General features: G+C 47.5%; 1 protein-coding gene across 1 annotated transcript in view; it reads left to right on the forward strand.

Moving 5' to 3' along the window:
* The window catches only part of GALNT12 (polypeptide N-acetylgalactosaminyltransferase 12), a 35,184-nt gene extending 14,095 nt beyond the window's left edge, over window positions 1-21,089 (forward strand). The window contains exons 3-10 of the mRNA XM_077140194.1: window positions 1,084-1,273; window positions 2,665-2,850; window positions 6,552-6,669; window positions 8,042-8,218; window positions 10,643-10,774; window positions 16,617-16,730; window positions 19,142-19,291; window positions 20,651-21,089. Coding sequence (XP_076996309.1) covers window positions 1,084-1,273; window positions 2,665-2,850; window positions 6,552-6,669; window positions 8,042-8,218; window positions 10,643-10,774; window positions 16,617-16,730; window positions 19,142-19,291; window positions 20,651-20,791 — 1,208 coding nt within the window. The 3' untranslated portion in view covers window positions 20,792-21,089. The remainder of the gene's footprint in view (window positions 1-1,083; window positions 1,274-2,664; window positions 2,851-6,551; window positions 6,670-8,041; window positions 8,219-10,642; window positions 10,775-16,616; window positions 16,731-19,141; window positions 19,292-20,650) is intronic.
* The last annotated feature ends 4,635 nt before the right edge of the window (window positions 21,090-25,724 follow it).

The raw sequence follows: 25,724 nt of genomic DNA on the forward strand, positions 1-25,724 counted from the left end.
ACGAGGTGCCCCACCTACCCTGCCATTGGGTTAAGGCTTTCTGTCGCACCTCCTGCTGCCCTCCCTCCTGCAGTTCTACGTGAGCTCAGGGAAGGGGTGCCAGCCCCTCCCAGAGTGGGGGAGACAGTTTGGGCAGCTGTAAAATTAAGGTTGCCCTCCTCCCTGGCTCGTGGGCATGTAGGAAGCAGTCTGGTGGTTCCTCAAAAGCTTAACATAAAATTGCCATATGATGCAGCAATTCCACTCCTAAGTCTATACCCCAAAGGATTGAAAAGAGGGATTCAGATATTTGCAGCGTTGTTCACAATAGCCAAAAGGTGGCGCTGTCCGCCAGCAGGTGATGGAGAAACAGCTAATTAGTTTTGCTTGAGAAGTCTCTGCCCTTATGCCATCAGCTTATTTGCAATTATATTTAGGAATGCAAACAAATCAACCAATGTGTGTTTGTTGGTTTTTTTTTTTTCAGCGTTAAAGGTATTTAGGGAAACATTTCCACAAGCTATGAAGCAATCTTGAACATTTTACAAAATGGGGTAATAGTCATACCTGCCCTGTAAAATTACTGTGAGGCTCAGACCTGTTACAAATAAATCACTGATGCAGCAGTTATTTAATGCAGCAATAAACTCTCCTTCATGATCCTGAGAAAATTTATAGTAATGTAATTGCTGTTATAAAAAGTGTGCTTAGGAGGTTCGTGTGTTTTAAATTTTATATTTAATATTTTATATATATTCTTTATTTATACTTGGTTTTCTGTGTTCTTTTATATTTGTTTTAGGCTTCTTTTATTTTAATGTTATGTTTTTATAACCACTTTATTGGGATACAGTTCCCCCACTCGGAGGGCAGTTTAGTGTGCGTGCATTTTGATGGAGAGCAACTGATGTTTCCAGAGCCCTTCCCCTCCTCCCAGCCTCTTGTTTTCCACAACCGGATGACAGCGCCCCCCACCCCAGCTCCCAGAGGTGGGGGAGGAGGGGCAGCAGGTAGCAGGGCCCGGGCAGCCGGTGCCCGGTGGTCTCTTTCCAGGAAGGGGGTCCGGGGGGCAGCCCTGCAGCCTGTCTCTGCCCCGCCCCGCAGAACACCTGAAGGAGCGCCTGGCCCAGGAGCTGTCCGGCCTGCCCAAGGTGCGCCTGCTCCGCGCCCGCAAGAGGGAAGGCCTGGTGCGGGCCCGGCTGCTGGGCGCCTCGGTGGCCAGAGGCCACGTGCTCACCTTCCTGGACTGCCACTGCGAGTGTCACGAGGGCTGGCTGGAGCCGCTGCTGGAGAGGTGCGTGTGGGGGTGCTGCCCGGGAGCAGGGGGCTGTCCGCGGGGGCGGGGTCGCCAGGCTGTGGGGAAACGGGGCGCCAGCGGCGGGGGCATGTGCAGCCGGGGCTGATGCCCCTCAGACAGGTCCTGGGAGGCCCCGCGGACAGGTCCCGGGAAACCGGGACGATGCTCTCCCCCCTCGTCAGGCTGTGGAGACCCTTTGGTGATTTAACATATGCAGAACGTGCTAGAATGTGCTAGAACAGACAGCCCTTGTCTTAGCTTCCTGGGGCACCTGCTGAAACAAAGTCCCAGACTGGGGAATGGAGGGGTGCTTCAAACAACAGAAGTGTATTATCTCACAGCTCTGGAGGGTAGACCTCCGAAGTCAAGGTGGTGGGGGCAGGGTGGAGGGGGGGCGGGCTCCCTCTGAAACCTGCCGGGGACGATCCTGTCTTGCTCCTTCCAGCTTCTGGAGTTTGCCGGCCCTCCTCGGCCTTCCTGGGCCTCCAGCACTTTAGTCTCTGCCTCAGTCGGCAGAGGACGGTGTCCCTGTGGCTTTTCCCACCTGTGTCCACATTTCCTCTCTTTCTAAGGACTCCAGTCCCTGGTTTAGTTGGGCCCCGTCTTAACAGCATCTTCGATGATCTTGTTTACAAATGAGCCTGTACCCACGGGACGAGGGGTTAGGACTTGGCCATGTCTTGTGGGGGACAGTATCAGGCTTGTAACCATGTTTATGGAGAGAATCGCTGAGGCCTCGACACAGGCTCAGCACTGTAACAGCAGATCTCAGCGTTTTCTGCCACCTGTGACATTTCCCCAGCAGTTCCAGGGTCTCTGCCAGCCATCACACAGACAAACAGTCCCTCACCGATCCTCACACTCACCCTGTGAGCAGATGCCAGTTATTCCAGCCTCTCTGAGAGGGCAGGTGACTTTCCTGATGTCACCCAGCAATCGAGGGGCAGGACCAGAGCCTGTGTTCCAACTCCAAAGCAGCTCCCTTTGGCCCGGGTGCATCTCTGTTCTTACTTCTTCTTGCAGAGATTGTTATTTCTTGATTTTGAGATGTTTCATTGCTATCAAACCTCTTGCAATCCTGAGAAATTGAAAATCTGCTTTCTCTTTCACAAGATCTCTGATTTTTACGTCTTGACTTTCATGGAGGGGCCCAGGTCTGGACGGAATGTGCATACATAAATGCAGGGACTAGTAGAGCTGTAGGATTTTTGGCACAAAGGCCAGCCCTGCCCCACCAGCTGGTCCCTGCTGGGGGGTCTGACGTGAAAGAGGAGAAGCAGGTCTTAGACAGGTGCTCCTTCTTCCTAGTGGAAGGATGAGGGGTTTCCACTCTCACTGTTCTTCTGCCGCCCTGCATGTGGTGAGATGGGGGTGCCGGGTTCCTTCAGGATCCACGAAGAGGAGTCGGCCGTGGTGTGTCCCGTGATCGATGTTATTGACTGGAACACCTTTGAGTACCTGGGCAACTCCGGGGAGCCTCAGATCGGCGGTTTCGACTGGAGGCTGGTGTTCACCTGGCACACGGTGCCGCAGAGGGAGCGGGAGCGGATGCGGTCCCCCATCGATGTCATCAGGTGAGGGCCCGGCTTCTGGGGGACCCCGCCTGGGGCGGGGTGGGCCAGGGGCTGGCAGGTGAATCTGGGCCGAGGAGATTGAGTCTCCTTGAGCACAGGTGTCACAGCCTGTCTTCCCTGTCCACTTTTGTTCTAGTTTGCTAGCTGCTGGAATGCAATATATCAGAAATGAAACAGCTTTTTAGGTTTTTATTTATTTTGTTGTTGCATGGGCAGGCACCAGGAATTGAACCTGGGTCTCTGGCATGGCAGGCAAGAACTTTGCCTGCTGAGCCAGCCAATGTGGCCTGCCCTGGAACAGCTTTTGAAAACGGAAATTTAATAAATTGCTAGGTTACAGTTCTGAGGCCATGGAACTGTCCAAATTAAAGCAAGTCTATAGAAATATCCAATCAGAGGCATCCAGGGAAAGATACCTTAGTTTAAGAAGGCCGGTGACGTTCAGGGTTTCTCTCTCAACTGGAAAGGCACATGGCGAACATGGTGACGTCTGCTAGCTTCCTCTCCAGGCTTCTTGTTCCATGAAGCTCCTCCAGGGGCGTTTTCCTTCTTCATCTCCAAAGTCTCTGGTTGTGCGGCCTCTAGTTCTCGTCATTCTCATGATACTGCCCTGTCGCTCTCCCGTTCTCAAGTTTTCTCCAAAATGCCTCTCTTTTAAAGGATTCCAATAAACTAATCCAGACCCACCTGGAATGGGTGGAGTCCCATCTCCCTCTAATCAAAGGTTAATCCCCACAAGTGGATGAGTCACATCTCGCTGGAGAGAACCTAATCAAGTTTCCAGCCTACATGATTGAACAGGGATTGAAAGAAAAGGTTGTTCCCAAAAGGTTGATGAGGATTAAAACATGGCTTTTCTAGGGTACATAAATCCTTTCAAACCAGCACACCTTCCAAGTTCAGAACCAACTGGGAGGAGAACGGGGACGGGGCGTCAGCGTCATTGCTCCGTGTTGCCCCAGAGGTATTGTCTGAAGCTGCGACCATGCTTGGCTTCCACCGGCACCCTGGCCTTGAGATGACCCTCCTGGCCCGAGTGGAGCCAGGGGAAGGTGTGGAGAGGTGGGACCAGGTCACTCTGGGAGGGAGGGGGTCGCCGAGGGGGTTCAAATGGGATGTGACCTGAGCATGTCGCATTCTCTAGAGAGCGAGCCAGATGCCACGTGGCGAGGACCTGGGGGGCGGGTCTGGGGGCAGGGACACTGTTAGGGGGCTTTGCAGACCTCTGGATTCCGGATGATGGTGGCCTGCGCTACAGGGAGGAGAACACAGAGGAAAGTGGCGGATTCCAGAGATGCCGAGGGGAGAAGGCTTGGTGTGGGGCTGGAGGTGTAGAGGACGACACTCTGGCTTCTGCAGGAGCTCACGGAGAGCATCCTGCCCACCGCCTCACTAGCCAGACTTGGAAACTGAGGCACAGGTCACAGATAGCTCCATTGCCCCCCTCCACATCCACATGTCTGGGGGGTGGTGGCCACCTGTCCCCCTCCCCAGTGTCCCTCTGTTTGCTCGTCCATGAAGTAGGTATGACCATACTCGGCCTGCCCCCTGCCCCCGCCCCAGGTTTTGTGCATGAGCATAGGGCTATGCTGCCTCCTCTCTACCCTTCCCTTCCCCGGAAGCATGGCTGTCTTTTCTCCCCTGGCCCAGGGCTTGGAGTGCAGGGAAAGTCAATACCTTGTCTAGACCATAAGAGCAGCTGAGCAACTTAAATTTATTTCCAACAATCAGGCTTTTCTTTGTTTATTAGAGAAGTTGGAGCCATTAGTTCTTTTTTTTTGAGGAGATGTGGTTCTTTATTTAATCAAGGTGTCATAAAAGTTTGAAAGTTAAGTAGAGGAGTTAATATTCTAAAACGACGTTTTTTTTTTAAGTGAGGAAGCATTGTCTAAAACAGGAGGGAGATGGTCAGTATACAGATCAATAAATATTTTGGTCTGATAAGACAGAATCTTTGTCCTCTAGGCAGACTACTCAGATGATTGAAACCTTTTACAGCTTCTCACTACAAGAAAGCAGATAATCCAAGAAAACATTGTCATTTTTAGAGTGAACACCAAATTCTTGATTTGCATGGAGATACATCTGATAAGAAAACTATTAAAAATCTTATAAAACTATAGAATCTTAGCCAACTTTAGCCACACACCCTACAAAAATTCACTTCCAACAAGATTTCTATAACCTTCTATATCCGTCTATTCCGTCCTCCGCATTCCTGTTTCTCATTCTGCAACTGCAATAAAAAGCAGTTATTTTACTTTAGAGGAAAAAGTACTCTTTTTCCTTAACAAAAACACTTCCTGCATACTTTACATGTTTAAATTACCAAAAAAGATCTTGAAATCAGTCTTCAAGCCAACATCCTATAAAATGCAACTCTTCCTTTTTTTCTTTTTCTTTTTTTTGTAAAAAATAACCTATATACAAAAAAGCAATAAGTTTCAAAGCACATTGCAACGATTAGTTGTAGAACAGATTTCAGAGTTTGGTATGGGTTAGAATTCCACAATTTTAGGTTTTCACTTCTAGGTGCTGTAAGATTATGGAGACTAAAAGAAATATCAATTTAATAATTCAGCACTCATACTCGTTTGTTAAACCCTAACTTCTCTGTATAACTCCACCATCACCTTTGATCTATTTCACACTCTTTAGGGGTATTCTAGCTTTTTGATGTTGGAAGGGGCTGTTGATGATATGGGATAGAGGGATGGAACTAGCTGATGTTCTAGAAGGGCTGGCCTCTCTGCATTTCAGGACTTATCTGGTGCAAGGATCCATCTGGAGGTTGTAGTGTAGGTTTCTGGAAAGTTACCCTAGTACATGGAAACTTGGTAGAATCTTATATAACACCCTAGGGGTTCTTTTAGGATTGGCAGGAATGGTTTTGGCTGGGGTTGCAGCCATTAGCTCTTAATGCCACCTTCTTGCCCATTTCCCTCCCTCATTCCTTGGCCCCTGCATTTCTCTCTGGCTTCTGGATGCCTCTGGTAGGGAGAAAACGAAGCCAAAACTGGCCGTCTGCATTTTGGAGTGGAGACCCCTTAAATGGGGGAGAAGCCAGCTTAACTTTCAGTTACCCTTTAGGGTCCTGCTGGCCTTTGAGCTGTGTCTCTGAGAGCCCACCCTGTACAATCTCGTTTCCCCACGTGACCACAGCCTCTGTGGCTGGGTCCCAGACGTCCGCTTAGGGAACCTGGTCTCTCCCTTCCCATCGTCTCGCCGTGCTTCTAAAAGTGCCAGGGTTTCTCTGACCCTTAGGCCTTTGCTCAGGCTGGTCTCTTTTCCCATAGTCCCATTTCCACTCCTCTGCTAAGCTAACTCCCCTTGGCCATGCAGACCTCTCCTCCTCCAGGAATCGTAGCCCTCCCTGCCCCCTGCCTCGTCTATGCACCTGCAGGGTTCTGGTCAACCCTAGAGAAAGCATGCATCACACACCACATTCTGTACTTGCCATGCATCACACTCCGCGTCTGTACTTGCCTGGGGGATGTGTGTGAGCTTCCTCAGAGCAGGGACCAGGGGCCGTGGCGTCCTTCTATGACTCCAGGCCCAGCGTAGCCCCTGGCACAGATCGGGCACTAGGACATGTTTCGAGATGGATGAATGAACCAAAGCACCGTGGCAGGAACTTCATTCAACTACCTGTGATGCTTTCCTGCCACTTACACTGAAATGTGGGCATCCCGCTTTTCTAGGTCTCCCACAATGGCCGGTGGGCTGTTTGCTGTGAGTAAGAAATATTTTGAATATCTGGGGTCTTATGATACAGGAATGGAAGTTTGGGGAGGAGAAAACCTCGAATTCTCCTTTAGGGTAAGTATTCCCATCCTCTCTTTGGACTCACTCTTAACCTGTCGTCTCTCCCTCTGTCTTTGGGCATGATGGGGTTTGCGATGGAAAGCCTGGTGGACTTTTTCTTCCATGGTGGTGGTGGGTCCATGATATGGAAAGACAGCGATGACAGGCGCATCCTATAAACGTGTTTCCCTTCTTGTTTCAACTTTTTAAAAAATGTACGCTTAATAGATCTGGGACTGTAAAGGGCCTTGAAAGTTCCCAGATTCTTTTCTCTCTTTCTTCAGAAGGGAGAAACTGAGGCCAGACAGGGGTGGTGATTTGTTCAAGGTCACACCCTGAGTTAGCAGCACAGACTGGACTAAAACTCAGGCCCCTGCCTCCTGAGCTTGGCTGCTGGAGCCTTTTACTTGATTAAGTACTTATATTGCAGCTTCTTTATTTAGCACGGTGGCTTTCAAACTTTGACCCATCTAAGAAGCATGGGGAAACTTGTTTAAAAAGTAGATTTATAGGTACAGTTTCCAGAAAGATTCAACAGATTTAGGGTGGGACCCAGGAATCTGCATTTTAAACAAGCCTGCCTGCTGATTCTGATGTATGTGACCCAAGGGTGGCACCCCTCCCCCTGCCAGCGACCTTGAGAAACCCCTATAATTTCAGTAGATTTTCCTGTTAAGCAGATCTTAGCATTTTAAGTATCAAAGCCTTCTGTGAATGTTCGTATTTTTCAACAGTAAATGAAAATTTTCAATAATATTTTATGCGGTTTCTTGTCCTCATAAAAGGAATTAATAAACAAGAGTTTGGCTCTCTCCCAAGGACTCAAACTCTCCATTATAAGTACCAGATGCTATACTTGGTTGCAATTGCAGTTGTCCTTGGGACAATGCAATATTCACGGGCATTCGCCCAGCCCGAAATGGCCCGATGAGCTTTTGGGTGTGCTTTTAATGGTCTTTCTGCCTCTTCCCTAGGTGTCAGGCTGCTCTGCCTCCCTCTGGGATCTCTTCCTTTCCCCCTTCCAAACCTTTCTTCTTACTTGCTGCTTTCCTATCTTCTGTGGCTAGGAGACCAGGTAATCGAGCCCGTGTTTCACTGATGGGCTGGTGGGTCCTGAGTGAGGTGCCCTGTGCTCGCCCAGGAGTAACGTGCATGCATTTTAGTGCATGGGCTTCGGGGATTGGTTCCAATGGCTTCCATGCCTCTGGAGGTGCTTGCTCAGTTTTGGATGCATCCTGGGTTGTGCGTGTGCTGGCTAAGTGGCCTCCTGCCCGTGAAGTGTGGTGGTCACTGTGATCTCGACATGGCCAGCCTCCCCACTGCACACCCACGGTCGGCAGCTCGTGCGCCGTCGCTCATCCGGGCCTCCCCTCTGCCCCGTGCACAGATCTGGCAGTGTGGTGGGACCCTGGAGACGCACCCATGCTCTCACGTGGGCCACGTGTTCCCCAGGCAAGCTCCCTACTCCCGCAGCAAGGCTCTGGCCAACAGCGTCCGAGCGGCCGAAGTGTGGATGGACGACTATAAGGAGCTCTACTACCATCGCAGCCCCCACGCTCGCCTGGTGAGTCCCCCCTCTCCGCCCTCTCCCCGCCAGACGGTCACCTTCACACACCCCAGCTGGCCTCGACTGAGCCATAGCAGCTAATCTGGCCTCCTCAGCATGCTGGATTTGCTTCCAGATGGAGGGAATAAATCGGGTACTCATGGCAAAAGCTGGTACTGGAGCTAGTCACACTCGAGGTTTAGGTGCACTAAAGGGGCAAGATTGTCAACTCCAACTCAGTGCATTTGCCAAATGCAAAGGGCGGAGGATCAGTTCCCACTTCAGACACCAGCTGCAAGTTCAGGGGTCTCCCCAAACCGCCCTGCATTCCCTAATTTGCTACAACAACTCACAGACCCCAGGCAAGCGCCGTACTTCTGATTGCAGTTTTATTATAGCAAAAAGGATACAAATTAGAACCAGCCAAAGGAATTAATGCATGGGGTGAGGGTGGGGAAGATTTTTATATATGACACCTCCATGTTCTCAGGATGGGGGCTGACGGATGGCGGCGACGGGGGGCTTGGCTGGGTTTCCTGGGCTCCCCGAGGAGTGGTGCATTTGGGGCTCAGGGGCTGTCCCTAATTGCTCTGTACCTGGCCTCGGGGTGATTTGGGAAGGTGCTCAGTGGTCCCTGAGTGTGAGGGGTGCAGAGAGGGGGGTGCTTGGGGTGTGGACTTAGCTGCTTAGGAAGGGGAACTGAAGGTGGGACCTCAGAACTGAGTCAAAACAGCATTTCAGTGAGAAAACCCAGGCCTAGCAAGAGGGAGGCTGAAGGAACTTACTTGCTTCAGACCTGGCAGCTGCTGCAAGTAGAGCTTACCCAGGGGCTCTTGCACTCCAGAACCCCTTGCTCCCCCACTGCCGAGCCTCTTGGACTCAATCTGACCAGCCCCTCTGCCCCTCTCTGCCCCTCTCTGCCTCTGGGTCTCCAGGTACCTGTGCCTCTGTCTTCCCTACAGCTGCAGGTTGGAGACAGCTGTTCTTCCCTGTCTCTCTGTCTGGAACCCACAGTTTCCTGCTCCAGAGGCTCCCCGAGAAGAGTAGGCTGGGGGGCACCCAGTCTATCTCTCAGCTGGAGGCCCAGTGGCTATTTGGTGGAGGCTGAGGGTGCAGTCACCCTCATTGTAGAAAGAATTTCCAGGAAATTAGCAGAAATTAGCTATTTCATTCAGACGTTTATTTTTATTACCTTTTTTTTTTTTTTTTTTTTTACATATTTAGCTTGTCAGATTTTAGTAGTTTATCATCTTAGTGCAGGGGCAAAAATAACCTCCGCACTCAGCACCGATGTGTGGGTGTGCATCGGCCATAACAGACATTTGCTTTATTTGATCAGCTCAAAACTCTTTGCCATTGGTTTTGTCCATAGAACTTAACTTCCACAATTATTTGTTCCTGAAGCCAGTTGTTCTTACCATGATAATTAAACATTCATACTTATGTCCGTTGGGCACTTAAAGTTTCTCGTTCGTGATTATGTCTTGAATGTTTACCTGTGTTTGCAGAGTTGGCCGTTTCAGCTGATTCTTGTTATTCGCGGGGTTTGTGTTCCATAAAGAGCTGCAGACACGGAATTAGAGAACACTGGGCCACTGCCGCTGGGGAAAACAAAGGGTTAGGTTTCTGTGAGCCTCCAGTCACACATTTTCATCAACCAATCCATACAAAACCTTGTTTTATGTGTGTTTCTGTTTGAAGATGCCTTCTTTAATATTTCATTGGTTCATTAACCTGGAACTCACGACCAATGGTGCTATAGCTCAAGCCTGGGCGAAGCTTATCTAACATGTATTTTCCTCATAAGGCACATTGAGCCTTCTTACATTTAGGGACACCAGACAGTACTGCCACACTACACTTGGGGGCTATTTTAAACAGAAAAATCACCGTCAAAAAGCACAAAAATGTGGAAAATGCGGCACTAAACATACTGTGAAAAGGACTCTTGTTTATAGAGTGCTGCCTTGCTTGACTACAACTGGGAATGTGCATGGCAGGCACTAAAGTGCCATGAGTATTGATTTTGGGGGCTGCAAATACATTTTAGCCAGGAGAAAAATTTAAAAAATGAGGACTCCGCAAATATTGAGGACTGAGTGTAATGTCACCCAGAATGTTGTGTGCACATGTGTATACTACGTTTCGCTGGTTGGGTGTCGAGGGGACCCTGCGGTCATGTGGTTGTGGACTGCAGGCAGGTAAGGGGTGCCCACCCAGCCCTCTGGCCCCGCCTTCTGTGGCCTGGAGCACCTGAGGACGTAACTGGGTGATGATCTCCTCGCCTCGACTGCTGAAACTTTTATCCTCTGTGTCCTGCACAGGCCTTGTACACACCAGATGCTCAATAAAAGCTCGTCGAGTGAGTGTACAGCGACTCAGCAGAGGCTTTGTCGGGTTGCACTGTGACCTGCAGGGCTCAGCGTTTTGTTGTCTTCTCAGGAACCCTTTGGGGATGTGACTGAGAGGAAGCAGCTCCGAGCAAAGCTCCAGTGTAAAGACTTCAAGTGGTTCTTGGAGACTGTGTACCCAGAGCTGCACGTGCCTGAGGACAGACCTGGCTTCTTCGGGATGGTGAGCCAGGCAGGCTGCCGGGGGCAGGGTGTTTGCTGGCCTCGCTGATCAGGTCTGATGGACAAATCCCAGGCTTCAAGAAAGGCCCCACCCACCCGTCTCCCGATCTTTGCATCACTGTCCTTCCTTCTCCCCATGAGTGTCTGGGCCTCAGGTCCAAAATATTAGAGCCGGATATCCTGAAAGTGGCCAGTGTAATTCTCTCATTTTATAGATAAGGTGCCCGAGGCTTGCTTATGCAATGAGTTTGCATGCCAGGCTTTTGGAACTGATGCGAGAAAATCATCTGACCGCTAGGCAGCAGTAACACACAAACTGTTTATTGGAGGTGATCCTTTATCTGCAGTGGGTGGGCTGGGCCCCCCAGCAGGAAACCTTCCAGGAGGCAGTGGCGGGAAGGGGCCACCAGAGGGGGAGCAGGCAAAGGGAACAGGCCCAAACTCCTGGGGGAGAGGAGAAAGGAAGGGTGGGGGGCTTACGTGTCCTGGTGTTACAGAGCCAGCCCAACAGAGAGCCCCTGGGCCAGAGAGCCCCCAGGTATCAAAGTGGCTTGGGTTTATCTTATCAATGGCACGCACTGTTCAGGGCGGTTTTGCAGAGTGTGCCAAGTAGGTTAACTCTAAATGGCTAAAAATTGCTTATTTGAACTATTTTAAAACCAGCTGGATGTGGGCGGTGCGATGGTGGCTCAGTGGCAAGAATTCTCGCCTGCCAAGCTGCAGGCCCGGGTTCGATTCCCAGAGCCTGCCCATGCCAAGAAAACAAACAAAATAGTTGGATGTGTATAAATTTGAGTTTGGAGCCAGTATTTTTTTCCTCATGGTCTCTGTGAATTAAATAGCACGCAGGCCACTGCACAGAAGCCACCTTTGGCTCCTTTATATAGCGGCTCAGGTTTTCCATTTCCTGTATTTTACTTATACCTCATAATATTACTTCAAGTCTGGATGTCTGGATCCGTTAATAATTCCCAACTTAGAGATCTCCAAAGGTAGGGTGATGGTAGAAAAATCACTTCTAGGATTTCCAAAACCCAGAAAGACATGTTTCTGGAATGAGACCTTTTAAAGCATCTGTCATTTGCATTGCTTGGCATTTCACCAGCTCAGTGAGGTCTCCACAGCTGCATCTTGCCGGCCTGAAGTGCTGGTGTTCCATTCGGGATGTGTTTGCAAAATATGAGGCAGGATCATAATGTTTTAAATTCTGCTCTCATCATGGAAATGTTCAGATGTACACGAGTGCAGAGTAAATGGTATCAGTCAATCCTGTACCTGAGATTGTAGAATTATCAAGATTTTGCTTCTCTTGTTTTCTCTCTCCTTCAGTCCTATCCTCCCCACAGTCTTCTTTTCTCAGCAAGCCTCAGGCCTCATGTCATTTCACTCCCATACGTTTTGGTATGCATCTCTGTGAAATTTGGTTATTTTCTTTTAAAAAATTTATTTTTGATTATGGTAAAATATGCATAACATAAACACAATTTTAACCATTTTAGGGGGACAGTTGATTGAACTTCACTACACTGACAATACCATATAACTTTCACCACTGTCTTTTTCTATATAGTTTTCATCATCCCAAACAAAAATCATACCCGTTTAGCCAACTCCCTGATTCCCTCCACAGAGTTTAAACAGTATTGCTTCCTTCTATCTGAATTTGCTTATTCTAAGTATTTCACATAAGAGAAATCATGCATATTGGTCCCTTTGTATCTGGCTTCTTTCATGCCACATGATACCTGCAGGGTCCATCCATGTGTAGCATGTACCCACACTTCACTTCCTCTTACAGCCGGCTAATATTCTATTGTGTGGATTGACCCCATTTTATTTAATCATTCCTCTGTTGACGGACACTTGGGTTGCTTCCACCCTTTGGCTTTTGTGAATAATGCTGCAGTGAATGTTGGTATGTAAATATCTGCCCAAGTTCTTGCTTTCAGTTCTTTGGGGTGTATTTCTAGGAATGGAATTGCTGGGTCATATGATAGTTCCCTGTTTACCTTTTTGAGGAACCGCCAAACTGTTTTTCTCAGAGGCTGCGCCATTTTACCTTTTGACCAACAGGAGACAAGGGTTCCTTTTGCTCTGCAACCTCACTAACACTTATTTTCTGATTTTTAAATAATAGACATATAGTGGGTATGAAGTGGTATTTCATTGTGGTTTTAGTTTGCATTTCCGTTATTTCCAGCTTGCGATTCCAGTGGTTTCCTCTCTAAGCGTCTTTGAGCCTTTGTTTGGCTCCTCCATGACACAAGTCTGGGTTCTGGCTTGCTTAGCATCTCGTGGGACGGCACATGGCAGTGTCTCCTGGTCTCTGCATCTCCAAATAGTTGTGTCTAGGCGTTGTCTTTCCAGCTTCTGTTGGCTCTTTCAGCTCCTAGTGTCTCCTGGGGCTTCTGCATTTCCAAGCATCTGGGTCTGTGTCTGCATCTGAGTTTCTCCAGAATGTTTCGCCTTTTGAAGGAGTCTAGCAAATTAATCAAGATCCACCTGAATGATGGGGTCACATCTCCATCTAACCAAAAGGTCACACCCACAACTGAGTGGGTCAGTCACCATGGAAATAATCTAATCAAAGGTTTCCTCCCTAAACAATAGGTCTGGCCCCACAAGATTGAATTAGGAAAGAAAACATGGCTTTTTGACATAACGGTTTAAAATAATTAATGCAGATAGTTCTTGCCAATTCAGTAGTTGTTTTGGTGGAGAGATTGATTCCCAGAGCGTCCTACTCCAAACTTTTGGCCATTTTCTTACAAAACCACTGAGCTATCACCACACCTAATCAAACAAACAATAATTTCTTGGTATCATTGAATATCCTATCTTTATTTAGATTCCCCAATGCCTTTTGGTAATTGGAGAGTTCGAGATGGAACCAGGTTCACCCATTATGTTTTGTTGTTGCATCTTGTTTCTTAAGTCTCTTTTAATCTAAAGCAGCCTCCCTCCTTTTATGTTTTCCTTTTATGGCATTGTATTCTCTTGTTGAAAAAATAGGGTCAGATCAGTTGTTTCTAGAGTGTTTCAAATTTGAAATGATCTCTCTTTCTTTTTGGTGACTTTTAATTCATGCTTTTCTTGCCATCTTTTTTTTTTTTTTTAATGGAAGTTAGGTCTGAAAACTTGTTTAGAGTCATACCAACTTTTTTTGGCAGTAACACTTCCCAGGTGGTGTTTTGTATTTCAGATCGCATCCTACTAGGAGCGCATGATGTCTCTTTGTTTTTAGTGATGTTAAGATTGATCAGTGGGTTCAGTGACTATTACCTGGAACACCCATTGTAAAGTCCCCCACAAGCCTTCCATCTGATGCTTTTAGTAGCTGATGATCATGATTGCCCAGATCCATTATTTCAAATGGAGTTGCCAACTGGGATTTTTCTAACTCTTCCATTTCTTCTACACTTCTTAGCTAGAATTCTTATGTAAGGAAGGATATGCCCTCATTAACTGGGGCAATTTGTTATCCATGAAATTTAGAATCCACATAGGAGAGGCATGACAAACTTGCTTTGTTTCTCTTTATTTGCCTATTTTCAGAGTACAAGTTGGCTTCTTTAGTTTCCTCCACTTGTTCCTTCGGCTTTTTCCTTTTTTGAAGAGCATTGTAAACTCATAGGTTTTTATGTGGTTGGTATGCTGCTTAATCAGTTCAATCTCTCTCTTTTTTAATGTTCAAATCGGCCCATCTTTGGTCAGTGGGAATGTTGGCATCTGTATTCTTTGACTTTAATATAAAGGCTTTGATAGCTTCCTTGATTTCTTGCCAGGTTGTCCCATGCTCATCGTATAGATTTCCTGCCACTCCCCCAAGAAACCCTGGTTCTTTTAGTGGGGGACGGTACTCAGAAACCACAGTCTGGATGCTGGGGTGCTCATTGCTATGGGTTGTCATTGCCACTAGACCGCACTGTCCAGTAGAGATATAATGTAAGCCACCTGGGTCATTTAAGATTTTCTAGCAGCCATATTAAAAAAGAAAAACAATGGGTGGGCCATGGTGGCTCAGCAGGTAGAGTTCTCGCCTACCTTGGTGGAGAGCCGAATTTGATTCCCAGTGCCTGCCCATGCAAAAAAAAAAAAAAAAAGAAAAGAAAGAAAGAAAAAGTAATATATTTCATTTAGCTCAATACATCCCAAATATTATCATTTCAAATGTAATTAATATAAAAGTTAATTTGAGATGTTTAAATTCATTCTTCATACTGAGTCTTTGAAATCTAGTGTGTATTTTACACTGACAACACATTTCAATCTCGAGTAGTCACATCTCAGGTCACTGATAGCCTCTTGTAATCAGTGGCTTCTATATTGCAATACAAAGCTCTAAACCTTTTCTGTGGGCAGAGAAAAGAAATATATACTTTTTATTTTGAAATACTTTCAGATGTACAGGAGAGTTACAAAAATAACACAGACCCCAAACAGAGAGTTTCAACATACTCTCGATCCACCAGTTTTAACATTTTTCTACAGAAAGTACATATTTTTGAGAAATAAGTCATGGATTCATATAATTATTTCAAGTTTGAAGGTAACCTTAGAGGGTCTGTTCTTCTTTGATATTATACTTGTATTTCTCCTGACACTAAAAATATTATGTAATTATTTATTTGCTTTATCCTGAAATATATTTAAAATTGTTTCAAAACAATAATTCCCTATAACCTCTGACAGCGTTGTCCTGAAGAGGATGAGGATTTATTTGCAGTTCTTTTTGTTGATACAATACGTTCCACCAGACGTGCTATGCTTTAAAGTAATTTAAAATAATATCTTTCTCGTGTCAGTCATCCGCTTGATGTAATTAGCTTAATTAATTTCAGTTTTCCTTTGTAGGCATTCTTCCCCTTTCTCATTTTAGTGTTTTTGCAGAGCTTGGTAGACCAACCCTTTCTGAACATATGTAGCTTATTTGGGGGGGACGTCCTTGGTTGAGGCTGGGAGCCCCTCGACTGGGTGACATAGAATTATTTTAAGCATCTCCTAATTCCCGGGTTCCTTCAGAGAGCAAAGGGATCTCAAGATGTGGAGGTCCGTGCTTTATGGGTTTTTCCTATGTGGGGGACCTGTCCACAGAATCAGGCCTCGGGATTGGAGAGAGGCCAAAGCAGTAGGGGCCGCTGAGGGCTCTTTGCTCCCCAGGAAGGGATTTGGAATGCTTGAGTCTTTCCCTAGAGGCTCCTAAAAGGGAGGAAGGAGTGTAGAACCTCCCAAGACTTTTCACTCCTAGAATGATATGAGGGTTTTCAAGGCCAAGGCACCTTAGGGATGGCATGAGACAGTGTTGCACGAGGAAGAGTACTGGGCCCGGAGTCAGAAGCCCTGGATTCAAGCCTTAGTTGTGGGTGTCTCCACCTAATAGTCGTGTGACCTTGGGCGAGTCGTTAGCCCTTTGCTCTGCAGTTCCTGGATTGCTGCTGGGGACGCTGAGTCACTCGATCGGGGTGTCCTTTGTGGAGAGGCACTAGCCAGCGCTCCTTGGCACATGTGTGAGACGGTAGCCCAGATATCTGGACTTGTGCAGCAATAAGGCTGCTATTAATGAGAAACAAAGATGTGTGGCTTCCAGACCATAAAAAGGTTGAACTCTGACCCTGGGGTTCTTTATCTGTAAAATGGGGGATGTGATGGATTCCTGCCCATGGTAAAGGATGGAAAAGCACTTCCTAAACTGTCAGGATCTGTACAGAGGGATGGGGTTCTTCTCTTCAGGCCATTCCCCCAGGCAGACCCTCCTCTCACTCCATTTACCACCCCCAGAGCCTTGCGTGGGTGCGCGGCTGGTAGCAGAGCTGTCCCAGCACCCGCCTTTGTGTCTTGTCTAGCTGCAGAGCAGAGGACTGAAGGGATACTGCTTTGACTACAACCCTCCCAGTGAGAACGAGGTCGCGGGCCATCAGATCCTTCTCTACCCCTGTCACGGCCTGGGCCAGAACCAGGTAGGGGTTGCCTCTGCCCCATGCACGAGGCTCCTGGGCGGGACAGGACGGTGCGTGATTGTCCCTGGGGCCCTCTGAGGATGCAGTGAGGGGGAGATACATGCATTTTAATGAAATAGAAATTTTAATGAAATTCTATAGTTTTTCCATCAGAAAAGTAATTGGGACAGGCCATGGTGGCTCAGCAGGCAGAGTTCCCACCTGCCATGCCAGAGACCTGGGTTCGATTTCCGGTGCCTGCCCATGCCAAAAAAAAAAAAAACAAAAAAACCACACACACACACAAAGAAAGCGATCGGTGTTCATTATAGAACCCTGGGGAAGTGTTAAAAGGGGAAGTTTAGGGTGCCTGATGGGACCTGAGAGACTGCTGTTAAAATTAAGACGTATTTCCTTCCTGTCTTGCTCTGTGCACAGGCCTTAAATGATCTGTTTTAAATAGCTATGATGACTCTGTGTTTTATACTCCATAATTTCCATTTATTTCATTGTAAGTAATTTTCTTCTATTACTGGTAGGCCCGGGACTCTGCCGTTCCCAGAGACCTCTCTCTGCTCCACTGGGTGGGGGGGATGGGGGGGTGGGATAGAGTGCAGTTTGGTTAACAGATCCCCCGCCCCCACTCCAGCTTCTTTGAAGTTATAAATCATACTGCCACTCACTTCTTTGGTCAGGAGAAAAAAAATGAAAGTGAAACAAAACCCAGTAGAGAGATTTCCTTAGAATGAACTCTGAAGTGGAGCTAGTGATAGGTTTTGACACAGAGCACCCATTGCAAAATGGATTTAGGGAAAAACGCCTTAGCTTTGGGCCCAGGCCTTCTGTCTCCGTTCCGTGCTTCGGGCGGGGAGGATGGGGCAGTGCTAGAGGGTCCGAGGACCAGAGCAGCCCCGGGTCCAGGAAAGCCGGGGCCCCCACCAGCGCTGGGGTCTTGGGAAGGCGGAGTTGCCACGGGACGCGTCTGTCCTGGACCCTGAAAACGTCACTGCCTTCAAGTGGCATCAGCCACCTGGAGAGGAAGGGCTGGGGGTGCAAACGGTTTCCAATCTAAATTTGCCCCAACTCCACTTGAATATTTTTTTTCATCATTTTTATTGAGAACTGTCCACACGCATACAGTCCACCCATATTATACAGCCAGTCCGCTCGGATATTTAGCCTCTTTGTTCTGAACAGTAAGTGTTCATAATTCGGCGGTGGCTACCTTCACTCAGCCAGGTTTCTCATCACGCTGCACAGTCCTTTCCTCAGAAGTGACCCATGACCGGCACGTCCACGCCACCGGGCAGCTTGGAAGTGCAGATTCCCGGGCCCCCCCCCATGAGTCCCCATTCCTTGTTCTAACCAGCTTTCCTGGAGATTGGTTTGCCACCTGTGTCAGAATCTTCTGGAAGGCAGATGGGGCAGAGCGACTGCTTAACAATGCAGCCCCCTTGGCCTCATCTCAGACAGAAGGAGTCCCTCTCTCGGGTGAGGCCAGGGACCAGTATTTTATCAGTAGTCTGATAAAAATTTCCCCCCATGTTGCTGTGCTTTATGGGTCGTACACTTGCCATTTTAACCGTCTTTAAGTACACAACCCAGTGGCATCAACTGTATGAACAGGCTCGTGCTGCCATCATCACCGTCCTTGCCAGAACTTTCCATCGCCCCAACCAGAAACCCTCTCCCCATAAGTACCAACTCCCCAGGCCCCCTCCCCTGCCCCCGGCCCCTCTGATCTCCTTTCCGTCTCTATGAATCTGCTACGGTAGGTATTCCCTGTAAGTGGAATCAGGCAGTATCTCTCTTTGAGTCTGGCTTCTTTTACCCCACATCATGTCTTCAAGTCCATCTGTGTAATGACACGTGTCAGAACCGCCAGACCCATCGCTGTCTGGCTGTGCCATTCTCTGTTTATCCCCCCATCTGCCCATCGGAGTTTTTTAACCAGCACGACTTCCCAGGCACACTGGAGGAGGGAAACCCCCGTCCTGGGGGAAGCAAGCCCTCCCGTTAGCAGTCATGTGGCCTGCTTGTGCACAGCACTTTACAGTATACCAGGCACCACCATGTCCTGGATCCTTGAGGCTGGGGGCCAGAGAGACGAGGAAAAGGAAAGAAAGTGGCTGATCCAGGTCACTGGGGAGACCCTTTTCTGCCCTGCTGTCCCGTGTGGCATGTGTGCGGGGGGGGTGCAGCAGCCCCAGCCTGGCCTCCTGGTGCAGTGAGGGGGGCAGGCCCAAGGAAACAGCCCTTCCCGGCACCTGCTCAGCGGGGACCTCTCACTGGAGCAGACTGTTCCCCCACGGGCTGCTTCGGGGGTGGGGGCACCCCAGGGTTTGCAGGGTGGACCCCGGGTTCTCATCCAGGCGTCTCCCCCATTTCCCGACCTGAGGGTCACTGGAGCACGTGGGCTGCACCCTTTTCAGTTTTTCGAGTACACGTCGCAGAATGAAATCCGCTACAACACGCACCAGCCAGAGGCCTGCATCGCCGCGGGCCTGGAGGAGAATGTCCTCACCATGCAACTCTGCAAGGAGCAGGAGGTCCCCAAGAGCCAGCAGTTCATCCTGCAGGCAGTGAGTGAGCTGGTGCCTGGCGCCGTAGGCCCGGGGACTCAGAGGGGAGGGAGAAAGGAAAACAACCTTTCTGCAGGGTCCCAGCTCATCTTAGGGATGCAGCCTGGGATAGGAACCCCTGGGACTGGACTGAAGCTCCCAGCGAGCCCAAGCAGGAGCGGGGGTGTCAGCACTCCCCAGCTTCCAGCCAGGAGCCTTTCCGGCTTTCTACCACTGTTAATCCCCTTTCCAGCTGTCTGATTCCCTACACCTGGGCTGCAGGGGGGTTGTCATGGGATAGGAGCTTTCTCAAATGCGTTTGAAGGACGAAACAGGGCTTAAAGGAATGAGTTGGGTAGTGTGGAGGGATGTGAGATTAGAGCTAAGTTTAAGTCACTTCCCTGAGCCTCATTTTCCCACCTGGAAAATGAACATGAGAATAGCAGGCGTCACGATGATGGCTATTTGACCTAAGAAAATAAGACGGAAAAGATTTCTGCAAAACCCCAAAGTCTGCTCTCTTCTGTAATGCCCTCCCTCTTCTTTTCTTTCCTCAAAGATTTCCAAGTTAATCAGCAGACATCTCTCTGCCCCAGCAGTAATCTTTGCCCTCTGCCTCTCTCTGCTGTGTCCCCTAAGCTACTGTAGACTTCCAATCTCCAAGGAATAACGATGCAAGATGGAAATAGTAAAACTGATTTATTTTAGCTTTATATTTTTGTCTTAAATTTCAGTGACCCTTTAAGGAAAAGAAAGTTTGTTTAGAAGGGTCGGAGAGGGGCTGTTTAATTACTTACTTTTAAGTCACTCTAAAGGCACTTTACAAGCACTCTTTGGGATTTTCAGGGTTCATATCACTGAGAGGCCGTCCCATCCAATTTTCTTTTCAAGGCTTCTCGTCCCTGGGAACAGGTGTGGGGTTAGTTCTTCCGGTTTGCTGCTCGGCTATACGTTCTTGGGGTGGGGGGTGGGGTTGCAGTTTATGAGAGAACGAGAAAGAGTGAGAGAGAAGTGACAGAGATAAGCAAAGCTTCTTCGCTCCTGATTTCCCTGAAGGGCTGACTTGGGGTCGGATGGGTCCCCAGAGCCGCCAGCAGGTGGCAGCATCGGCCGTAGCAAAGGAGTGTGGGGGGGGGGGGTGGAGTGGGGGAGCTCCGGGGGTCTGGCCCAGCCCAGGCCTCTCCTCACCTGACACCCTCTACCCCCTGGGACAGTCCCAAATTGCCTTTCCATAGCACACACAGTTGCCGCTCGATAAATATCTCTGAAATGATAAAAATCATACCCTCAGCTCTTAAGAACACATTTTAAGGAAAAAGATACTTTTTTTGAGGACTCGCTTATAATTCTCCTGCAAATCCAATCTCTCATCTTTTGCAGGATAGTTATTTATTTCACGTCCAGTCCGGGAAATGTGTGCAGGCTGAGAGGAAGGCGTCCAGTGACAGCTTCATGCCGCTCTTACGAGACTGCACCAACTCAGATTATCAGAAATGGTTCTTCAAAGAGCGCATGTCCTAGTGTCACTGCCCCAGGAGCCCCTGGAAGGACTGTGGAGGGTCTCTCAACTCTGCACCCAGCAGACGCTTAGCCAAGGGCAGTGACAGATGCACCAAAAACGTGGCTGCCCTACTGCTGTGAGGAAATCATTTGCAAAGTGTGAAAGGGATGCTGGGTTTGGTAAAAGCGTGTGCATAAGCTTTGCACTATGATTTTTGAAGACTCATTCTACGATACCCTCTTTCCAAAGGGTGATCATAAAATGTTAACTCGGTATTCAGAGAATTAAAACTTTATATAATATTTTTCTACCAAAATGCACATTGTACTGTCGTGCCTTTTATTCCCCCTGACAAAAAAAGTAAATATTTAGTTTGGGTCTTTGCCAGGATTCCCAGCTATGGAGATTCTTTTACATATGGAAATCAGTCTCATGTACTGTATGTTGAATAAGTTCACAATTCCTCAAATGCGCGCTTACATTTTTCTCAGCGTAGAGCTGTGTGTATTGGGAACATTGAATTGATTCCTTGAGGTCGTTGGGACAGTTTAGATTTATTTAATAAATAATGGTATTTGATTCTGTGTTGCTACCATCGTTGAAACTCCAGTGATGTTTCAGTTCACCAAACAAGACTAGCTGAAGCAGAAATTTCATAGGAGCGATTTAACTTAGCGAGCCCATGGAAACTTCTCCCGCCCAGGGCAGACTGTTCATCAGATGCCTAGTTATGGTGGCCTGATTGCTTTTACTAATTACCACTGTGATTTTAAATCACTTTTTGTTTCCTTCACACTGTTGTGTCAGGGAGAAATGTAATGTTCTATCTGAAATTCAGTTTTCAAATATATTCATTAATGCTATTTGGTCATTTAAATCACTGTTAGAGTCTGTGTTGAGGCAGCTGCTGCTGAAGTTTCTCTTGGTAATTCTGATATGTAACCAATCTCATTTCATTTTTAACAAATGAGAACACTATAGACCATTGCTTTTGCAACAAGCCAGAGGTAAGAGATGAAGACACATGCTCAATTGATTAAAAATTATCAACTGTGTCTCAGGTTCTTTTTTTCAACACATTCCCTTTGCCAATAGGATCTGGCAGGGACCAAGTGCCGGTTTGAAAGGATTTATGTGCCCTAGAAAAGCGGAGTTTTAATCCTAATCAGTCTTGTGGGAGCAGCTGTTTCTTTTAATCCCTATTCAGTACTGTAGGTTGGAAACTTGATTAGTTTAACTCCATGGAGATGTGACTCACTCAATTGTGAGTGTGAACTGTTGATTACAGGGAGCTGTGACTCCACCCATTCCAGGTGGGTCTGGATTACTTTACTGGAATCCCGTAGAATAGGAAGCATTTTGGAAAAAACTTAAGATTCCAAGAGCAGAGCCACAACAGGGTGACAGAAACCACGAAGCAGAGAGCCCCCACTGCCCGAGACCTTCGGAAATGAAGAAGGAAAACGTCCCCAGGAAGAAGCTTCATGAAACAAGAAGCCTGGAGAGAAAGCTAACAGACGTCACCATATTCACCACATGCCCTTCCGGCTGAAAGAGAAACCCTGACCATCATCGGCCTTCCTGATCCAAGGTATCTTTTCCCTGGATGCCTTAGATTGCACATTTCTGTAGGCTTGTTCTAATTTGGACAGTTTCAAGGCCTTACAGCTGTAAACTAGCAACTTAATAAATTCACCCTTTTAAAAGCCATTCCATTTCTGGTATACTGCTCTCCAGCAGCTAGCAAACTAGAACCGGCCAGTTTAGCAATTACCCAAAAACAACTCCGATGGACCTGGCTTGGGTCATTCCACACAACTTAACCACTGTGACCCCAAGTTCACAGAATAATTGTGAGGATTAAAGAACATGGGATGACAGAGATCAGGTGATAGCTTAGTGTGGTGCCTGCCACACAGCAAGGTTTCATTAAATATTAGTATAATATGCAACAATAACTATGCAAAAGCAAACATCAAATAATTTATTTTCTCTTTAGGGACTCAGTGGCTCCCCAGCAGGCAGCACTGCAGGATGGGCCCACGACAGCCCTGCCCAGCCCTCTCGTGAGTGTGATAAGCTGTGATCCTGGCCTCCTGCACTCTGCCCTGGTCACTTGTAATGCAGACCAGGTGCCCCACATACCTGCCATCGGGTTAAGAAGTTTTGTCCCGCCTCCTGCTGCCCGCCCTCCTGCAGTTCCGTGTGAGCTCAGGGGAGGGCTGCCAGCACCTCCCCAGAGTGTGGGAGGCAGTTTGGACAAATGTAAAATTAACTTTTGATAACACCATAATGAGTGCAGGGAGACTGTATGTATATATGTGAGTGCATTCCCTGGGCACCACAGCAAATTCGTTTTACTGCAACAGTAACCCTCTTGCTCCTGTCATCAGCTCATATGCAGAAATTTTGAGGGTAGAAAAAAATCGACGACTCAACTATTTTGGGGGGTGGAAGACAGTTTAAACACTTTTACAACCGAAAGGCAGTTTACGGTATTTTGAGAAGCCTTTCCTTTCACTAGTGAGTGAGGGCACTGAGAAAAAAGCCCATATTGATCTGGAAAAATTCTCACAGCAATTAATTTTGCTCAGGCGAGCTCCCACCTGGTCCACCTGGGCCCACTGGAATGTGTGACTCAGCCCGGCTGAGCCTCCTGGGTGGGGGGGATTCCTGGGGACCAGCATATGACGTGCTGTTTCACCTTCCAGGACTCACTCCTCATCTGGAAAATGGAAAGGGAAATGTGTTCCATTGGTTCCTTAGCTCTATTTTTACTTCCTTTTTTGCGGTTGCTCTAGGTGTCACAACATGCTTCTTGAATGGGTCACAATCAGCTTTAGGTTAGTATTAAGTTAATGATAGTAGATTTTAGAAAGTTTGTACCAGTGTAGCTTCCTTTCCTACTTCCCTTTGTGCTAGTGATGACACATCTATTACATCTGTATATGTTGCAGACTCCGCCATAGAATGGTGTAATTGTTGCTTTATACATTAAGAGAAGAAAAGAGAAAAAAAGCAACCATCTTTTACACTTACCCACCCTTTTACCGTTTCCTGTGCTCTTCATTGCTTCCTGGGAATCTGAGGAACCAACCCCCTGGGGTCATTTCCTTTCATCCTAAGCACTTTCTTTGGTATTTAATCTAGGTACATCTGTTGCCAACAGATTGTCTCCGTTTTTGTTTATTTGGGAATGTTTTTGTTTCCTAGTTGCGAAAACAAACACCAAACAATGGCTTGGCTTAAACAGCAGGAATTTATTGGCTCATGGTTTTGAGAGGGAGAAGTCCAGCATCACAGTGTTGACAAGGCAGTCCTTTCTCCTGGAGGACTGTGGGCTTCGGAGACCACCAGTGACCCCGGGTGCTGGGCTTTTCCATCACATGGCAATGCGCACGGAGGCATCTTCTCCTTTGTCTTCTGGGTTCTGCTGACTTCCAGCTCCTGGCCACTCTCAGAGGCTCCTCTCCGTCTGACTGTCACTCAGCTTATGAGGGACTCCAGTAATCCAGATTAAAGCCCAACCCGATTCAGTGGGGCCCCCCTTTACCTGCAGGAACATCTCAGAAAGATCTTATTTACAATGGGTCCCCACCAGAATGCAGGCCAAGACCAAGAGTGTGTACAAACTGCAGTAGATGGTTCAGTCCCCGCGGGGAACGTTACTATTTTGCCTTCATTTTTCGAAAGATAGGTTAGCTGGCTATAGAATTCTGTTTCTAGGTTTTTTTTTCTTTCAGTACTTCGAAATGTGATAACACTACCTTCTGGCCTCTGTTGTTTTGAGTGAGAAGTCATCTGTTAATCACAGTATTGTTTCCCTGGAGGTAATGAGCCATTTGTCTTTTGCTATTTTTAAGATTTTTCTCTTTGCTTTTGCCTTTCAGCAGTTTGACTTTAGTGAGTCCAGATGTGGTCTCTTTGTGTTTATCCTACTTGGGGTTCATTGAACTTTGGGGGGTATAATTTAGTGTTGTTCATCAAATTTGGGAAGGTGTTAGCCATTAGTTCTTTAAAATTTCTTTGTTCCTTTTTCTGTTCCTCAGGTTGTATAAATTCTGTTGATTTAACCTCATGTTCACTGATTTCTTCTGCCATCTCAAATCTGCTACTGAGACAATCTAGTCAATTTTTTTCAGTTCCTTAGTGTGCTTCTCAACTCTAGAATTTCCAACTGGTTCTTTTTATATTGTCTGTTGCTCTGTTGAGACTCCTTATCTATTATTAGCATGTTTTCTTTCATTATTTGAATATAGTTCCCTTTAATTCTTTAAATATCTGTATAATAGCTTCTCTGAAGGCTTTGTGACTTAGCAGCCCAAAACAGCCCAGATTTATTGTTTTTTTTGGACCTGGCTTGGCTGGACTTTCTGCCCATGGTCTCTCAAGGCTGCGGTGATGGTGCCCATCAGGGTTGTGAGTTCATCAGAAGCTCCAGGCCTCTTCCGAGCTCACAGGTTGTTCTGAGAATTCAGTTCCTTGGGGTATACGACTGAGAACCTCAGCTCCTCAAGGCCTCTTACCGTTCTCTGCCACGTGGACCTCTCCGTGTCATGAATGGTTGCTTCTTTAAGCCCAGCAGGAGAGCACGTGCTGCTGCTGCTGTTCTCTTCAAGGATCCACTTGGTTAGGTTGTGCCCACCAAGGGTAATTTCTCTTTTATTAAATCAAAGTCAACTGAAGAGGGACCTTAATTGCATCTGCAAAATTCCTTTCCTTGAGGGATATCCCAGCATACTAGCAGGTCTTTCCCACACTCGGGAGGGATGATACAGGGCACATATACCTACAGACAGGAGTCTTGGGGGTCATCTTAGGATTCTACTTACCACAATCTGCCCTCCGGCCCCTGACGATTCACATCTCCACAAGCAAAATATGTTCCCTCCCTCCCAAGGTCCCCAGAAACCTCCACGCATGACAGCAACAGCTAAAATTCCAAACTCTCAT

The sequence above is a fragment of the Tamandua tetradactyla genome, chromosome 2 (assembly GCF_023851605.1).
Source record: "Tamandua tetradactyla isolate mTamTet1 chromosome 2, mTamTet1.pri, whole genome shotgun sequence".
NCBI classification, from domain to species: domain Eukaryota; kingdom Metazoa; phylum Chordata; class Mammalia; order Pilosa; family Myrmecophagidae; genus Tamandua; species Tamandua tetradactyla.